General features: G+C 45.7%; 1 protein-coding gene across 8 annotated transcripts in view; it reads left to right on the top strand.

The window, feature by feature from the left end:
- The window catches only part of ELMO1 (engulfment and cell motility 1), a 526,031-nt gene that overhangs the window by 475,953 nt on the left and 31,575 nt on the right, over positions 1-18,503 (top strand). For all 8 annotated transcript variants that reach the window (XM_044246376.1, XM_044246377.1, XM_044246379.1 and 5 more), the window contains 2 exons: positions 9,516-9,679; positions 17,381-17,493. In XM_044246376.1, the coding sequence (XP_044102311.1) occupies positions 9,516-9,679; positions 17,381-17,493 (277 nt within the window). The remainder of the gene's footprint in view (positions 1-9,515; positions 9,680-17,380; positions 17,494-18,503) is intronic.

Raw genomic sequence — 18,503 nt, 5'->3', positions numbered from 1 at the left:
CTCTGACTGTCCCGGGTGAAAACACTCATCCTGCCCACACCATAGCTAATATCTGAAGGCCAAGCCTTGGAGGAACCAGTGGCAACAACAAGCTGAGCTCTTGGTTCTTCCTCTGTAAGTTGCACTGGGCAGTTTAACAAAGGGAGGGAGGCTATCCCTTCTCTCTTTTCCCTGGAAGGCCAGCGGTCATTGATTCTTTCTGTCTTATGCCTTCTCACTTAGACCAGTAGACCTCAAGCCTTCCTGCACATTAGCATCCCAGTGGGGCGTTGTGAAACTTGCCCAGTGTCCGGAGCTCATTCCAGATTGAATGAATCAGAATCTCTGAGGAGGGGTGAGGCCAGGCCAAGGGATGCTTTCCATTTTACTGCAGACTGAGGGTTGAGAAATATTGATTTTTTTTAAGCTATTTGTTTCTTTTAATCACTTGATGAGTCCATCGGTCATAAGTTATATAGATATTTTCTTTTTTTTCTTTTAAATATTTTGTTTATTTAATTGACACACACACACATACAGACACAAAGAGAGGAAAAGCAGGGAGGGTAGCAGGCAGAGGGAGAGGAAGAAGCACATTCCCGCTGAACAGGGAGCTCAAGGTGGGGCTTGATCCCAGGACCCGAGGATCCTGACCTGAGCTGAAGACAGAGGCTTAACTAACTGAGCTACTCAGGCGTCCCTAAATAGGTATTTTCTCAGTAACTACTATGTGATTGTATTATACAGACTGTGGATGTGTGATAGTCAACAAAGGGCACACAGTTTGTGATATTATGGTACAATCACATCATGGGAGACTGGGGGACCAACACTGACTTTGGGAGGAAGGCAGCAGGTCAGGGAAGGATTATGTTGACTTGAGGAATGAGCAGGTATTAGGAGGCTTTAAATCACAGGTGGAAGGAAGAGCACAAATGAAGGCCCAGGGGTGAAGTTCAAGGCACCTAAAGGCTCTCAGTGTGGCTAGATCATGGGGTGTGTGGAGTGAAGCCAAGGGGAAGGCGTCTCCTGGAGCAGGAGTTGGAAGGCAACCACAGGTGCCCATGTGGGGCACTGGTCTTCATCCACACGCAGGGCTGAACCATCAGAGGTTTCAAGCAGCTAAATGATGTGATCAGACTTGCATTTTGGAAACAATCCAGCTTCTGTGAGCAGGCGTTAGAGTTGAAGTCAGAGGCTTGTAGGTAAAGCAGGACAGGTAAGGATGGGCCAGAGGCCCAGGGAGGGGCCAGTGAGAATGAGGCAAAGTAGACAAAAGGAACAGCTATTCAAGAAGGGAGTCAATATCACAACGTTCCTTAACGGTATAATCCTCAGAGCAAAATTCCCAACTTCCAAGCCCAAGTGGTTCCATTATTTTGATCATTGCTACATAGTTTTCCATACTCACCAAAGACATAACACAACTCAGAGTTACATTTCGCTTACAAATACAGATATATGGTCCCTCAAAGAACAGGCCTCGACCGTCAGCAGTCTGCATTCCAGGCCTTATCTGAAGAGGATTCAAACCAGCAGAAAGTTTGGGTCTGCAGTGAGCTATTCTTTTTCTCAGTGCTTGGGGGCATATTCTGGCCTTTGATGGGATACACAGCAAGACTTGCTTGTGCTGGGTTCAGAAATACCACCTCAGAGAAGAAAAAGTACAGTGACCTCGCTGCCCACATCACATACAGCACTGGCCTTCAGCTCTGAATTTGGTCATCATCACCCCCTCAGACAGATACCGTAGGAGTTCAGAGCTCAGAGAGCTGTTAGGGACCCCTGAGGAAACAGAGGCAAAGAGGGAGAAGTTAAATGATTTGCTGATTCTTATTATGATCGCCTGCCAAGATCAGGTTGTGTCTATTGTGAAATGCAAAGGAGCTTTTCTGCATTTATTAATGAACAAAATGTTTCAAATTCTTCTGGTATAATGGAGGACACATGATGAAATCTCAAGGGGCTTGGGGTTGCCCACCAGCTGGGCTGATGCTCTGTGATTTAGAACAGTTTCTGTCCACTTCCAGTAAGCCTGACCCCACAGCGCCCCTCACCAGGGGACTGCACTGGCCAAACCCTGGCAGGAGATGTGGCAGAAGGAAAAGCAAGGACAGGGCAAAATATCTTCAAGGCCCTGAAACCATTCCAGGGGGGGCAGTCAAGAACCCTGCTTTTAAAAGAACAAAAACTTTACAATATCAGAATCCATTCTGTTCAGTCCAACTTCAGTATAATCTTGAACCGCTCTACCCATGTTAGAAGCCCACTGTGTCATCATGAGGCAGTTTGCGTGCGGCAAGGAGGAATTTTTTTTGGGGGGGGAGGGATAAGATGTCTTTAGGACTGGAATTCACAGGAAGCCTTATACTGATGGGTATCATGTTTGGACTTGTCCTAATCCTGACTGAAGATGGTCACCTCCACTTTATAGATATGGAAACAGGTTCAGAGAAACTGAGTGATTCACCTGGCTCAGCGGGTCAGGGAGCCAGACTTTGAAATGAGCACTGCCTAACTCTAAAGCCCAGTGGTTTCCCTTTATACCAGGGTTTGCCAAATTCCTGCCCACCAGCCAAATCTAGCTCACCACTTGTTTTTATTATTATTATTATTATTTATTTATTTGACAGACAGATCACAAGTAGGCATAGCAGCAGACAGAAAGAGAGAGAGAGAGAGAGAGAGGAGGAGGAGGTAGCAGGCTCCCCGCTGAGCAGTGCCCGATGCGGGGCTCGATCCCAGTACCCTGGGATCTTGACCTGAGCCGAAGGCAGAGGCTTTAATCCACTGAGCCACCCAGGCATCCCACCTGTTTTTTGTAATCAGGTCTTATTGGAACAGAGCCACACTTGTTCATTTGCTTCTGGTCTGCAGCCACGCTCACAACTCCTGGGCAGAGCTAAGTAGTTGCCACAGACATGATCCGGCCCTTAACAGAAACTTGCTAACCTCTGCTCTATGCCCACACCGCCCCAGAATAAATACAGGAAAATTAAATGCTACTCCTTGGGGCCATAAACATTTTTATTTCTTCCTCTCCCCTTCATTTAATACACTTGACACTGTTCAGCAAAAACTCTCATTCTCATGGACTATCCTTGGCAGCCCTCTCCCCAGCCGTGGCAGAAGTACAAAGGAAAAACATTTTTAGTTTCCAGAAGGTGTCCTAATTTTGAAGACCTCGAGGGGGCTGGGGCAATCAACAGTCTGCATCTAGGTCAGTACGTGTCACTGTGAACTTCTAGTACTCTTTCAGAGGAAGGCCGCTTCTCCCCACATCCCGAGCTCAGAGAGTAGCCCTTCAGAGTGACCCCTGGCCTCCGGGAAGTTATCCTGTCTGTAGATGAGCACCTAGACCCCTCTCCAGGCAGAATCCTTCCCATTTTTTGGCCCTTATGAGTCTTCAGTCATTTTGTCTTGTGTAAGGAACATTCTTAGGAAGAAAAATGGTCCAGTGCTAAAGCCCAGCAATGAAAATTCTCCCACACGACTCATTTTTAAGCTAGACTGTGTTGACATCTGTCTTCTCCGTGACAACCTTTTCTCTTCATTATGGAGATAAATCCATTTAATGGATTGCTACTGATAGGGTAGATTGTACATTTTTGTAAGTGCTGACCGCCGCCACCCCCGCTTAGTGGCAATGCCCAGTAACCATTTCTCCAGAAAACTTTTGCTCATCCGCAGACCAGCCTTTTCCGTCTCAGCCTGGGAAAGGAAGCCCAAAATGACCTCTCAAACCCTCAGACAGCATTTCAACGCCACAGACTTTAATTTTTAGGCTTTGTAAAAGTGTGCTTTGAAAACATTGTTAACAGTCTTCTAATTCTGTTAAGGATGTATTCTTTTAATTCTACAGATGAGAAGTGGGAGCCTAAGAATCTTTGGCGTTGAGCGTATCTATCATTATTACAGTCTGGAGGGTACTGTGTTAAGTAGTAGGGACCACAACACAAATAAGAAACAGTACCAGCGCTCAAAGCATTTACAGTCTGGATGAGGAAAGGTACACCAGTAATTGGCTTAAGTGCTTTACTGTGCTATGACAAGAATCACTACAGATACCATACTGAAGGCCGAGAAGTTGTGCTGAATGTTTGCCGAGACCAGTGCTTCTCACATGTGTGTGAGTGCTGGAATCACCCGGAGGGGCTGTTGAAACACCGATCATAGGTTTCTGATTCAGTAGGTCTCGGGTGAATCTGAAAGTTGCATTTCTAGCAAGTTCTTCGGTGATACAAATGTGGTCTGGGAACACTGTCAAGGATATTTTTTTTTTTATTGGATTAACCTCAGACATAAGTCATTTCATCCTCAGACGGCACGGGAACATGACATCACAGTTGTTGTGTTTCTAGTATGTTCCATTCAGTGTATCAGTACTTTATAAGTAATAATCTTGTTTGGATTTCACAACAATTCTATGAACTCTGAACTATTACTTCTACTTTATAGGGACCAAACTAAGGCTTGGGAACAGAGGCTCATATTTGCTACCTATACACAGAATACCATAAAGGGTGTAAGGATTTACCTAGTGAGCAAGACCTTGATGAATTCTAAATGATTAGTCCTTCTGCTTTACAGATGCTAAAACTGAGTCTTGGGGGGGAATGAATATCTTGAAGAAGGTCACAGCCTGGCTCTACACTTGTGTTGGGCCCCAAAGGCTGAGCCGCCATCCTCCAACCAATAGCATCCGCTGGCCAAAAGCTGCTAACATGGGCTCTAAAAGCTTATTTGGTCAAATGCCTGAGTAAAGCACTCCCTCCCTCCAGCCTTTGTTTTTGCTGTTTCTGGTCCCTCCCGCCTGGACTCCCTTCACTTCTTCACCTCAGTAACTCCTAGCTGTCCTCCAGGTCCCAGCACTTTGGTCTTGGCCTTGCAGAGTTCTCTGACATCCCTCTTACCCCAGTTGAGCCAGGGTAATGACTCCTTTGTAATGTCTTCCTTTCCCCAGACCCCTCTGTGAGCACGACCCCTCCAGTCTTTGTATGTGTCCCAACATAGTGCACTGTACCGGATTCCATCACACACCCCAAAATCCCCTGGTGACTTATCACTAATTGAAAAAAAAAATCCAATTTTTTTCATCTTAACCAGCTGAAACCACCCACTCTCTGGCCCAACCTGACTTTCAGCCTTACCTCGAAGCACCACCTGGGTTTTCCAACTAAATGAAACTACCATACACTCCTCCTCACTAGGGCTGGGCTCTCCTCTCTCCGGCCTTGGCTCATGCTGTTTCTTCCAAGAATGGCTCCTTCTCTACCTCTCATTGTGTCCACATCTGGCCTCTCCTCAAGGCCCAGCCAAAGTCTGGGACTGTGCCATGAGCCTGTCAGCACTTCAGCAAAGCTAAGTATTTAGGGAATAAATGTCTTGACCTCGATCTTCTGTGACATCACTCCCCCCACCCCCTTGGAGGAGGCAAGTATGTAATGTCTTATCCACTTTCCCAGACTAGGATGCAAGGCTTCAAATATCTCACGTACAGTGCCTTGCACATTGTAGATGCTTGAAAAACAGTTGTTGAGAACAGATGAATAATGCGTGTGAAGACCATGGCTGTGAAGGTGAGGTCAGATTAGTGATTAGACTAGAAGCACCTAGAGGCTCAGGAGATCTTGGAATAAAGCACAGGAGCCCATCTCAGTAAGCAACAGGGAAACCAGGAGCACATTTAGTCTACCAGCCCGCTTGATTCTTGTCGGGGGTCCCCAGAACTTACACCTTTAACCCAGTCTTCCAAGGATCTGAAAGGTTTTCTCCATTTGAGGTACATGTGTATTTTGGCACTCCCACTTCTTTTGTAACATGTGACATTGTTACAGAGAGCATGTGCTGGAAAAATTCCAGAAACACACCACAGGCACAGTTTTGACCTTGACGAAATAATCAGTCAATACCAGTAAGTGAGTGTGGGTTCCGAGAGCATGTTTTGTCTGATGTCCATGACAGAACATATTCATATTCTGTAAATAAGAAGTTTTAAGTCCATTGATTTGCTGATGCTTCTGCAACACCATCTATGGGCTTTCCAAACCATGAGAAAAGGTCTGATATTTTCCAAGGAAGACAGAGTAAGCATGGTGGTTGTGAGTGTCTTGATTTAAATCATGCACATAGAGCATTAATAGAGACTTTACACTATTAATTTTAGCCTTTTTAGAAGCTACTTTGCTAAGAAATAGAGAAATATTTGATTTATAACTTTTTTGTCTCTGCAAAAAAACAAAAAAAAGTATCAGTGACATTTTTTTCCCACTGGGCTCATTTTCCTTGGCACATGGAGTTACCATAGACTTCTTGGGGCCCCAGCAAAATTGTGAAGTAAATCAGGGAAAGCCAGTCTTTCCCTCCGCCAACCTCCATTCTGGACTGTATCTCAACCACTTGCATCCTTTATCCTGGGGCCAAGTACCCCTTTGGCCTCTTCTTTTTTATCCTGTCAACTTACTCTTACGAAATGGTCTATATTCACTTCTAAACCGAAGCATAAGTGGTTGTTGGAAATTTAAAAGATTGTCCCACTTATGGATTCTTACATCTAGCAAAAGATGAAAGTCTTAAGCTAGAAGAATTGAAACCTTTAACAGTGGATTTTAAGCACAAAATCTAAGTAGGAACTGAAGAATCTCCCATATCACCGTCAGGGATTATCATCATTTCCATGCAAAGGTACAACCATGCGCATTAAATGAAGACGCTGTTTTAAAGTTTTTTCTTATTGAAGTCACTTCATTGTTTCTATCCAGCTTTCTTTTCTTACTTTTCCCCAATCTGGGCAGCCTCCACCCCATAAGCTGATTCTCCTCTTTTACTTCATTGTATGTATTTGTTGAGATCTTAAGTTGCAAGTGACAGGAATTCCATTCAGTTGGGGAAATAAAGGTTCATGTAACAAACCACCAAATGTCAAGATTGAATTGACATTATGGTTGAGTATAATTTAACTATTATTAACTCTCTCTCTCTCTCTCTCTCTCTCTCTCTCTCTCACACACACACACACACACACATCTTTCTTCTATCTAATTTGAATGGAGCCAGTCTCATCATCTTCCACTCTTCTACATGTTACGAGATAGTATTATGGTTATCAGTTTTAGGGGAAAGAGCATGCTTCAGCTCTGCTTCAAGTCAAGTCAGAAGTCTGGAGAAGGATGCTGATTGGTCAGCTTAGGTCATATGCCCACTTACTAGTGTAATCATTGTGTCCAATCCTCTGTGTTCTGGTAACTGTCATCCCTGTGACAGCCCCTTAAGAAACACTTAAGTGTTTCTCCCCTTAAAGTGGGAGCTTCCCCTGGCCCTCTTTCCTTATCTATGAAATGAGGAAATTGGAGATGTCTCTGAAACTTTCCCAGCTGTAACCTGATTCTATTTTGAAATTGCTTCTTCATTTTTGGTATTCTAATCACTCTCTTGGTCTTTCTTACATGTCCTACCTCCCACATGAAGGTCAAGTAGCACTGGGAGATGATAATTATCTCCTTGACCCAACTCTGAGTTTCTCTAAATGGGGAGGGGGTAGCTCCTGTGCTGCCTCCTCATGAAACAGCCAAGTGTTATATAGTTCAGCCTTGACCAAATTTAAGCACCATTTATACCACATGATATAAGATGGTCACAATTTCAAAATTTGTCAAGCATCCCAAATTTAGCATTTTACTTGTGTAAAAAAAGGAAGCAGATCATGTGGAACGTCAAACTGGAAATTTTCCCTGATGCCAGTATGGTGGGGGCAGGAAACGATGCTTATGTAACTGGTCCCAATTCAGAGGCAGCCCAGGCTCAACAGGGTTAATGAGGGCTTGTCTGCAGGTTATTCATCTCTTCCCACAGCACTGAATACTCATTCTCCTTGCAAAACCCTTACGATGTCTTCTCTGAAACGCCTCCCCACCTGCCACGAAAGGCCACCAGTCCGTCTTCTCTATCACATCCACTCTTCTGTTGTCATGATCATTGCTTATGTCCCATGTCTGGCTCTCTTATTAGACCACCAGTTTACAGAAGGCAAGGGCCATACCTTATTCACCCTTGAATTCCCAGTGCTTCACCCAGTATAGACACATTGTAAGTACTCAGTGATGTTTGTTGTATTGACTTCACAGCTAATGCTCCTCAAGCAACTTTTTATTAATTGCTTCTATTAGTACTATCTGTTTTATGGCAAGCTGGTAGCCAACGCAGTTAGACTGAAGGACCCAGGTCTTCGAAACCCCCATGACTCAGAAGACAAGAGGACAGTTGCCTTTCTGTCTTCACACAGTAACCACCCCTGCACAGAGCAAGCAGGGCACACACATCCTTGGTTAAAGTAGATCTATCATGGGGGGTACTCAGTGTCATAGAACTCAGCTAGAGATATGTGACCTTGGGTCAGACCTCAATCTTAAATCTCAACCTCTTTATCTCTAAAAGTGACCCCAAGTGGCATGGGGTCATGATTGACCATGGCATCACAGTGGCATGATTGACCATGGAGCCATGCTCGAATCCCAACGCATTCACCTACCAACCAGCCATAACATCCTGAACTAGTTACTTGACATTTCAAGGCCTCTGTTTCTTCATATGTAAAAAGAATGATGACCACACCTAACTCCTAGATTTGAGTGGAATAAGAGAGGGAACAGACATAAAGCTTCCACCATAGTATCAGGCCCACAGTACATACCTCTCTCAGTGGTAACAATTATTAGTCCCCTCTGCAGTGGAAGATTAAAAAAAGAAGCAGGAAGATTACTACATGTCCCTTTGGATGCCTCTGCGTGTTTTCTGGTCTTTTCCTGCTTTATAAATTCTGATGAAGACGAATCCACATTAATAGAGGCAATGTTAATTGCCTCCTTGTGGGCTGGACCTGTCCTTAGGCAGCACATTACCATATTCGTTTTTTCTTGAAGCTTCCAATGGGATATGTCTGTTCTATTTAAAAGGCCTCCTTTTTAGTGCCTGGCCCAAGAAGGCAACAGCACGTGCACAGTTTCTGATCCCTCGTGTATGTGAACACTCAGGCCTTCACTACACGGGGAGAGCGTTCTCGGAGGTGTGAGTGTGGGTATCATTTCACATTTGTTTGAGCCAGTACCAACCAGACTTCCACAGTTAATTGTGTCTCAGTGATCTTCTTCGGGAAATAATGGCGGTGATGCAGACTCCTAGCTGTTGCCTGGACTTCTTTCGCTTTTGAAATTTGCATTATTCGTAGCATCAGTTTTGGCAGTAGTCCCATAATATGTTGAGCCAATGGAGCACTTCTCCAGCCAGGCCTGGCCCCCCACCCCAGCTCCAGGTTCATCAGTCCATCTCCTTCCTTGTGGTTCCAGGAGCACAAGAGAGAGTGAAGGTGTACATTGTGGTTGTTTACTCTTTGGAAAAGCACTCTCAAGGCTTGGGCATAGAGCGCAGGGGAAGGGAATCGGGGGTAAGGAACAGAGAGGCAGGGAGCCGTTCACTCTAGATCTTTCCAAATGGGCAAGGGCAACCCCCCAGGAAAGTTATGGTCTTCCTTTCATCTACAGGTAATGCAGGTGGTGAAGGAGCAGGTTATGAGAGCTCTTACAACCAAGCCTAGCTCCCTGGACCAGTTCAAGTGCAAACTGCAGAACCTGAGCTACACTGAGATCCTGAAAATCCGCCAGTCTGAGAGGATGAACCAGGAAGATTTCCAGTCTCGCCCGATTTTGTAAGTAACCCCTGAGCTCTCTCTCCTCAGAGGCTCTGACCCACCATCTCTGGTCTGAAGGCCGATCACACACAGTGCAGTGGGCTGCGTTGTGAGCTCATTTACAGAAGGCCAACAAAAGACACTCCGGAAGACCTCAGTTCAGTTCATGAAGTCTCAGCAGCTCCCTGAGGAAGTCGGCAAAGAGGCAGCTGAGGGGACGGCAGAGACAGGTCCCAGCAGCAGGACCTAAACCAGGAAGTGGCTTGGATTTGGAGGAGTCCCTTGAGAACTTGTAGCTGAAAAGTAGAGGGACCTTTCCTAACACTTGGGATCAGTTTTTGCCCAGATAGGTATTTCTTGGTGCCTGCCTTTGAGTGGCAAGATGTTCTGCCCAGCCAGAGCAAGGCCCACTGGTCATTCAGACACATTCAAGTAGTGAGTGGAAGGAAGAGATGGAGCAGGAGAGAGAGATTCACTTGTCCCTTCCCCATCTATCGGTTTTGCCCCACCCCAGAGCACCTTGCATCACCCCCGTCACTATCAGCCTGCAGGCCCAAGGTTGAGAGCACCAGGTCCCCTTGTAGGACTTTGCAGGAGGTGTCACTTGCGACAGTCATCATTTCGCATGTCTCCATCTTTAGGATGTTCTGAACCTCCAACACGAAGACTGTATGGTTTGCTCAGTCTTTTCTTAAAACTGTCCTATTTATCTTCCCTTGTCCTTTTCTAAGGGCTAGGTCAGTTCTGGTATCTTATCATTGATAGGGAAGGAAACAGGCGCAGAGGTGGAGGTAAGGAGAGTGTGTGACAGGCATTCTCGTTCCTCCTGCAGAAGACCGCACATGGCTGTGGACTTCCGTACAAAGCCGCCGTACAACACAGGTGTCCTCACGACACGAACTCGCTCTCTCTCTGTTTCAGGTCCTTTTTCTTTCTGCCCCTCCTTCTGTCCTTTACTCTTATATATCTGACATTTCGAATGGTTGGCAATTTGCAAAGTAGCCCCTCCTGCTGTTTCATGCCTCCCATGCGTGCGAAGGAGGTCTTATTCCCATTCAAGGAGCAGGAAAAGTCCAGAGAGGGGAGGCGCCGGGACATGAACTCCAGCCCACGGATCCCTCAGCTCGCGCTTTGTCCAGCCCAGCAGAGCTCCTCTGTGAAGTGCAAGAGTAAGCTGAAGTTTAAAGAAGTTCACAGGTCTGCAGCTCCCTGCTGCGTGCCTGCTCGTGGGCCCTGGCAAGCGCCGTGAGTGGCAGTGGAATGCAAGGCGAACTTGAGTGGGGTGAAGCTGGGTAGCCGGGGGAGCAGACAGGCTCCCTGGGCGTCCTTGGCTCCCACCATGGTGAGACCTGAATCGGACTTGCACTGATGGCCAGCCAGCTCTACAGCAGGCACTGCCAGGCCTTGGTCCTCAGCCGGGAGGTGCAGCTAGGAATACCTAACAGAAAGCCCTTCTGATAGATGCTTGACTCCTCAGAGACGCAGTTTCTTTCTTGCAGAGAGGAACAGTGTCGCCTCGTCCCATCACGGGGTGTATGGCCCCGAGATGCCGGCTTTCCAGAGGCTTGTTTCAGCAGATGGGCAAACACACGGAGACTTCATTATGCTTTTGACAGCAGTTCTTAAAACCTAAAGGGAGACTTGAGGAACCACTTCAGTCAAGGCCGACGGATCCCAAATTAATGTTTGACCATGACTTTATTCTAAGTAAGAATGTTAACTGCACGTGGAGTGTGGACACTCTGCTTCTGTTTTGGCTTCGTATCTTTATTTCCTAAGGCTCTTCCCATGATGTTCCGACGTTCTCCCTTGATTATAAGAAGCTCTTACATTTGCACTTACAACGGGAAGAGAAGCAGTGCGAATATAAAGGAGATCTTCTGTAGGTCCCTGCATTGTCACTCGGCCACGGGCCCAAAAAAACAGCACGGCTCACTGGAGGCCTTGCCGTAGTTGCAATAAAAGCTTGTCGGAAACTACAGCATTTAAAGGGGAGGCCATGAGCCAACCTGATCATTATCCCAGCCTCCAAAATGGGCAGGTGGGAGCCAGCCTCCAGCTGCTTGTCCAGTGATGTTTTGTCTGTTAGAGTGACCTGCTAGAGAGGAACTCTTGGTGGGATTGGATGAAGCCTAAAGGCTGCCGACACAGCTCCCAGGACAAACCCACGCCAGCAGAGAGAAAGGGACAGCCCACGTATGACGGTTTGCATTCGTTCACTCATTATTTAACAAACACATCTTGAGCGACTCCTGCCTCCCAGGCCCTGTGCTGCGGACAGACAGACAGCCACGGGCACTTGACTGCCCCACCCCGCAACTGTTCCAGGTTGTGAAATTGGGGGAGGAGGGTTAGCCCAGACTGTGCTAGAGTGGAGGAGACACAGGTGGGGGTTGTCATGGGAGCACTTGGGACACACTTCTTTCCCAGGCTCGGGAGTGAGTATTTTCGAAATTAAGGTCATCCAGTTCAAGTATCTAGTTCAAGTTAGCAGACTGGGACAATGACTTGGCTGGGGCTTGCCTGCTAGTGTGGAGCCCTGCTGGCCATACCCTCACCTGCCTCTTGACCCCCATAGCGCTCTCTCCACGGCCTGGCTCCCTCTGTGTCTGCCGCACACAGCTCAGTGGCCAACTTAAGTGCCCCAGAGATCCTTTGAGACGCATGGCTCGTTATTATAAACCATTTATGTTTCCTGAGGAGAAAAATGCACACTTTGTGTGAGCAAATATTTGGGGAGACCACTCAGTGGGTTGAAGAAGCTGTGTTGTATTTCTTAGCTCTTGACTGAGTATTTCCGAGAGGAGATATTTGTTACTTGCCACTTAGCATGACTTTGCAGGGGAGATAAGTCCCGCCACATAATTAATCTGAGTTAATGGATATAAGAAGCTTGAATAGTCCAAAAACAGGTCATTTAACACTACACTGTGGAGGAAAAGGAGAGATGCAAGGGTAAACACCAAGGAAGCATAATAGCAAATGGTAGAAAATCCGCACCCAGGGAGCTACTAACCCATCTGGGATCCAACTCCAAGGCCACTACTTGGAAATGCAGCTCTTTAGACAAGTCACGTAACCCATTCGAAGCCTGTTTTTCTAAGGTCTAAAAAAGAAGGTGATTAAAGTGTCCACATCATTGTGCAGTTAGGAAGATTCAGTGATGTAGTGCCTGAAAAGCACTTAGCATATATGCTGGCACATAATATCCACTCAGAGAAATGGTCCCTCTTATCATTAGCTGATAACCAGAATGGGACATGTTGTCACACTGTTGATGTGTCAATAGTTTTACTATAAAAATACTATAAATGTATTTTTATATGCCTCGCCTTATCTCAGAAGGTACAGTAGAAGTATAGTGAGAAAGAAAAAGTGAAAATGGGGCCAGAAATCAGGCTAATGGCTACCCTGCTTATCCGCCTCCTCACTAAAGATTGGCCCAAGCTTTGCATAGGGCCTTCTCTTAGCAAGTGCCAGCAGGATGATCTGGTCAGTTACAGTTTTCATTGTTCAGTGCACTTGACCAATACTTATCAAATGCCTTCCACGTATACCAGGTACTGTTTTGTGTCTTGGTGATGCAGCAGTGAGGAGGACAGACGCAATTCTCACCCTGCAGTGATTGAATTTTAGTGGGGAGACACAGACAAATAAGCATAGTAAATAAGATTATAGCATGTTAAAAGAGGATAATGACAATGGAAATATAAAGCAGGATAAGGGAGACAGAGAGCTGGCAGTCCTAAGTAATGCGGTCAGAGTAGATCCCTCTAGTTGGGATGGTAACATTTGAGTTAAGATGTTTAAGGGACTAAGGGAGCAGGCTATTTGCATATTTAAGAGAAGAGTATTCCAGCAGAGAGAAACACCAGTGCAAAGGCCCTGAGGTAGGAGTAGGTCTGGGTGCTCAATGTGGTGAGAGAAGACTAAGCAAGGAGGAGAGCAATAGGAAGTTAGTCCAGAAAGGTGGCTTGGAGTTGATGATGGAGGGCCTTGATGCGGAGCCAATGGAGGGTTTTGAGCAGAGGATTGGCATGCTCTGACTTAGGTTTCTAAATGATCCCTCTTGCTACTGTACTGGAAATATTCTCCAGGGAGGCAAGTTTGGGAGCAGGGAGATCAGTAAGGAAGTTATTTCAATAACTCAGTCCAGAGATGATTTGAAGTGATTGAAGTCCCTACTACAGATGGATTTTGAAAATAAGAAACAATGGCATTTCCTGATTGATTAGATAAGAGAAAGAGAGGAGTCAAGGAGGAGTTCACTATTTTGTTGGAGCTGAACAACCAAAGGTGAGAAGGAGGAGAGCAGGTTGGGACAGGGGGTCAGGAGTTCAGCTTTGGACCTGTCAAGTTTGAGGTGTCTGTGAGACACCCACATCTGGCACGTCTCACAGTTGGTTTGATGAATTTGGAGTTCAACTGAAAGGTCCAGGTTAGAAATATAAATTTGGGGAAGCTGTCAGCATAAAGTTGATATTCAATGTCATGAGTCTATAATATACAGAACAGAAGAAATACAAGGACTGAATTTGGAGGCTCTCTGGTGTCAAGACAGATCAATTTCCATGAAACAACACTGCCTCTCAGCACCCCTGGTCTTCACAGAACCTCTAGATCAGGGGGCGGCAAAGTATAGGTAGCTCTTGGGGCAAATCCAGCTCACTACCTGTTTCTGTAATTGGACTTTTATTGGAGCACAGCCACACTGTGTTTATGTATGTCGACTGCTTTCACTCTACTATGGCAGATCTGAGTACTTGCCAAAGACAGCTATGGCCCCCAGAACCCGAAATAGTTACTGTCTGGCCTTTACAGGAAATGTGTGCCAAAGTCTGTTCTTGGCAGACACCAACTAGCTGCTCAGGGGGGCAGACCATGGGTCCAGGTAGGCAGCTGACCAGTCTTCTAGTGGTGCCTTCTGTCTTCTGGGTGTGGCACTGGCCTCGCTGGCCTGGCCTTGGACCTGGAATTGTCTCCCAGAAACAACGCTGGACCTGGAATTGCTCTTCACACACTCATTACCCTACGCTTGTTAATCTTCCTTCTTTTATATATTTACAAGGCCTTTAGACAGAATTAGAAGAGTATCTGTCAAAACAAAGGCAGTGAACCTGTGACCTTGGCCTCATGGACCCCAAGCTGAGAATCTCTTTTCCCAGCTGCAGCCCATGGTGCATGATGCTGAGGTCCAACCTCAACCACAGACACACCATGTAGGTGTTACATATGTTTTCCTACGATGAGTGAATTTTCTAGCAAGTGGGTCCATTTGCGTGGAAAGAAGTGGAAATCTCTTAGAAGAAAGAAAGATTGTCCTCTCTTTCTCATTGTCCGACCATGTTTTGGAGGCCTTCCGGGTTCACAACAAGGAACCCCTACAGCAGCAGATTCACTCACTCTGGTGGTGTGTCCCCAGGAGATGTTTCCATAATGGAGTGTGTCAGGATGGGCACATCTGGGTCTTACACTAAGATGTCATAAATCATCAACTAAAATGACTCGGAAATACTTTCAGTTATTTCCTCCTTTTGGTCCTCTTCCCTGCATCTTTATCTCCATTTTCATAATTCACCTCTAGCCTACTAAAATGATTATTTATAGATACATCACAACCTAAGACTCCATGAAATTCCCAAACCCTTTCTCCAGTGATTTCTCTATTCCTTAGTGCCATCTAATTCTCTTTGCCCCATGGCCCCGGCTTGGAAGTCAGAAGCAGTGATTTATTGTCACGTGTGGCTGCCCTGGCATCTCCCCCACCTTCTTCTCACTATTCAGAGCAGGGTTCATCAAAGCTGTACTATATTAAGTCCATTGTGCCAAAGCTGAACACTGATAATAAATAGTTTTAGTGATCTGGAAGCCCGAGATGAGACCCTGGAGGTCTGCGCAGGAGAGCTGTACAAATATACCGAGCTGCATTATTAGGGCTCAATCTCCATATTGTGCTTTTTAAATGTTCAGTTGCAACAGTAGCAAATGACAAGAGGTTTGAAACCTTTCAAGTTTAAAATATGTCTTAGCAGAGTACTAGCACACCCCGTTAGATAACTGGGTCCTTTGAAGCAACTTTGTAATTCTCTTTATCTCACATGTAAATAGAAGCAGTTTATATGCAGAAAATCAGGTTTTATGCATAACCCCTAGGAGCTGCTTCCCCACCTATAAAATAGAAATAGCAATACCCATTTATTAATGACACAAATATGTCTTCCCCAAACTTGGGGGTTTTGATGGGGAGCAGGAAGGGGATGTTAACTGAGCTCAAATCAAATAGTACCTCTACTAGACAAAGCAAGCACTTCCCCAGCGTGAGTGCCTTCCCCACCTAGGAGCTGACCACCCTGTGAAGACAGACTGTCTGCAGTGCAGAGCAGGTCCAGAGTTGACGTGGAAGCTGACAAACATGCAAGACTTGACTATAGTGAAGTGCGGGTATATGGAAATATGGCCTGAGGGAAGGAGAGAATACGATCCAGGCAAATTCAGTAATAACGTTGCATTCCTGCCCAGGGTTTACAGAGCTTTTGCACTCACACCGTCTCCTCTGGGAGTCCCAGCAGTTTCCCAGAGAAGATTCTTATCCCCATGTACAGGTGGGGAAACTTAGACTTAGATGAGCTACATGAAATGCATGTCATGGGCAGAGTCTAGATTGAAACCTTAGACTTCCAAGTTCTAGATCTGTGCTTTCATCAATAACACTACTGAGGGTTCTCCCTGTCCAGCATCACCTAGAACAACTCTGCCTTTCCTAGACCCAAAGGCTAGGGCACTACATAAAATTTCACATGATAACAACAACTGTGCTCTTGGCCTGCATGTCTCAGTGGGTTAAGCATCTGACTCTTGACTGCACCTCAGATCATGATCTCAGGGTCATGGGATGGAGCCCCGCTTTGGGCTTGTGCTCAGCCAGGAGCTGGTTTGCCCTCTCCCTGCTTGCTTGCTCTGTCTCTCTCTCTCTCTCTCTCTCTCTCTCTCTGTGTGTGTGTGTGTGTGTGTGTCTCAAATAAATAAATAAATAAATAAAATCTCCTTAGAAAAAAAGAGATTTAAAAAACATTGTGCTCTGTCCTGATATCTTTAAGGCATAATGCATCTAACACAGAATTATATTGTATTAGCCTGACTCAGGATGCAAATAATCCCTAACCTATTCCGTCATCATCCCAGTCTCGGTAGGCTAAAATCGGGGATGGTGTATTGTTCCCATTTGTAAGTGATACAGTGGAAACCAAAATGTGGTCCTGTGGTTTGCTGTGGAATTAGTAATTACGCAGCTGTCCAGTAGTGCTATCTGGTCAGATCACAAATGTAGTCTGGGAGTTTACCTGCTGTAGGGGGGGACGTGTGACCAAAGATTTATTGTCTTAGCAAAGCCAAGTGCATTTCTGCATGAGTTCATATCTGTGGCTCTGTGAAACAAGGGAAGAAATTTCTCGGGAGACTTCGGTGTGGAAAAACGTCACTGAAGCAGCTGGTGCTTTGGTGGATGTTCTGTAAATGTCAGAGAATCTATAGTGTTGTTTTAACAGATAACCCCATCCACTAACGCGGGATAAATAATTCTCTAAAACACCACCTTGGGAGGTATTGGGATGGTTGGGGAAAGATGCAGCTTGCACTTCTCTGCCCCAACTGCCCACGAGGCTCTTTTAGCCAGGTGCTGTTCTCAAGGCGTGCTGTGTAATGCGCATTTGTCCTTCCCAGGGAGCTAAAGGAGAAGATTCAACCAGAGATCTTGGAGCTGATCAAACAGCAACGCCTGAACCGCCTCGTGGAAGGGACCTGCTTCAGGAAACTCAACTGCCGGCGGAGGCAAGGTAGTGTGTCTGGGACCACTCTTCTCCCGGCTAGGGGAACCAGTGGCGTGCTCCCTGGGGAATCACAGGCCCTGGGTGCTGGTTTAAGGGTAGGCCTTGCAGTACTGGACTCAGAACGGGAATAAGTAAATTCTGACTCCCCATGAGTACCCAGGGAAAATCAAAGAATTACCAGAAGACCTATGGAACTGAAAAGTCACCTGACCTATTTATTCAGTGCCACAAATCTGCTGGTAGGTGTTCAACAACGGCCAACGTGTATCAAGAGCTTACCGAGTACTAGACTCTCATTTCACTTATTTTTTTTTAATTTTTAATTTTTTATAAACATATATTTTTATCCCCAGGGGTACAGGTCTGTGAATCGCCAGGTTTACACACTTCACAGCACTCACCATCATTTTACTTATTTTAATGCATTTCCTCCTCCTGGTAACCCTGTGATTGTACCCACTTCACAGTTAAGGAAACTGACACCCTGAGGAGTTAAGTAAGTTGCCCAGGTAAGTTGTGGAAGAGCAAGGATTCATACTCCAGCAACTCTATGGCCCTGACTTTCATTTTATTTTTTCTTTATTTAAAATTTTTTATCTACAGTCCTTACTTCTACAGTTGGATTTGATCTTGGAACGTCCAGCATGGATGGTCCTCGTGCTCAAATCCCCATACTGATTCCCTGCTAGGTGAAAATTACTTTTTCTGGAGATATAAATAATATTGAACCCCGGTGGGATAGAATCGGTTTTCCTAATCTTGCGAGAAGAACTTCTGAGTTGTCTCAGGGAATTTTAGTCCCAAAATATCATGTCAAAATGGGAGCCGATAGACTAGTTCCAGTAGGCAGGAGACATTCCCAGCTGTTTCTCAGTCAGGGAAGTAAAGTCCTTCGATTGCTTTCTTCTGCTGTTGACAGGGTGATTGCGAAGTCGCAGGATTCATACTGTCCTATAAACAAACAGGAAATAAAACCAAAAAATAGGGTCTGAGGAGAGGTGAGGAGATCGAGGGAT

The sequence above is a fragment of the Neovison vison genome, chromosome 4 (assembly GCF_020171115.1).
Source record: "Neovison vison isolate M4711 chromosome 4, ASM_NN_V1, whole genome shotgun sequence".
NCBI classification, from domain to species: domain Eukaryota; kingdom Metazoa; phylum Chordata; class Mammalia; order Carnivora; family Mustelidae; genus Neogale; species Neogale vison.
The sequence above is the reverse complement of the archived record's forward strand: the minus strand, read 5'-3'. Positions and strand labels throughout refer to the sequence as shown.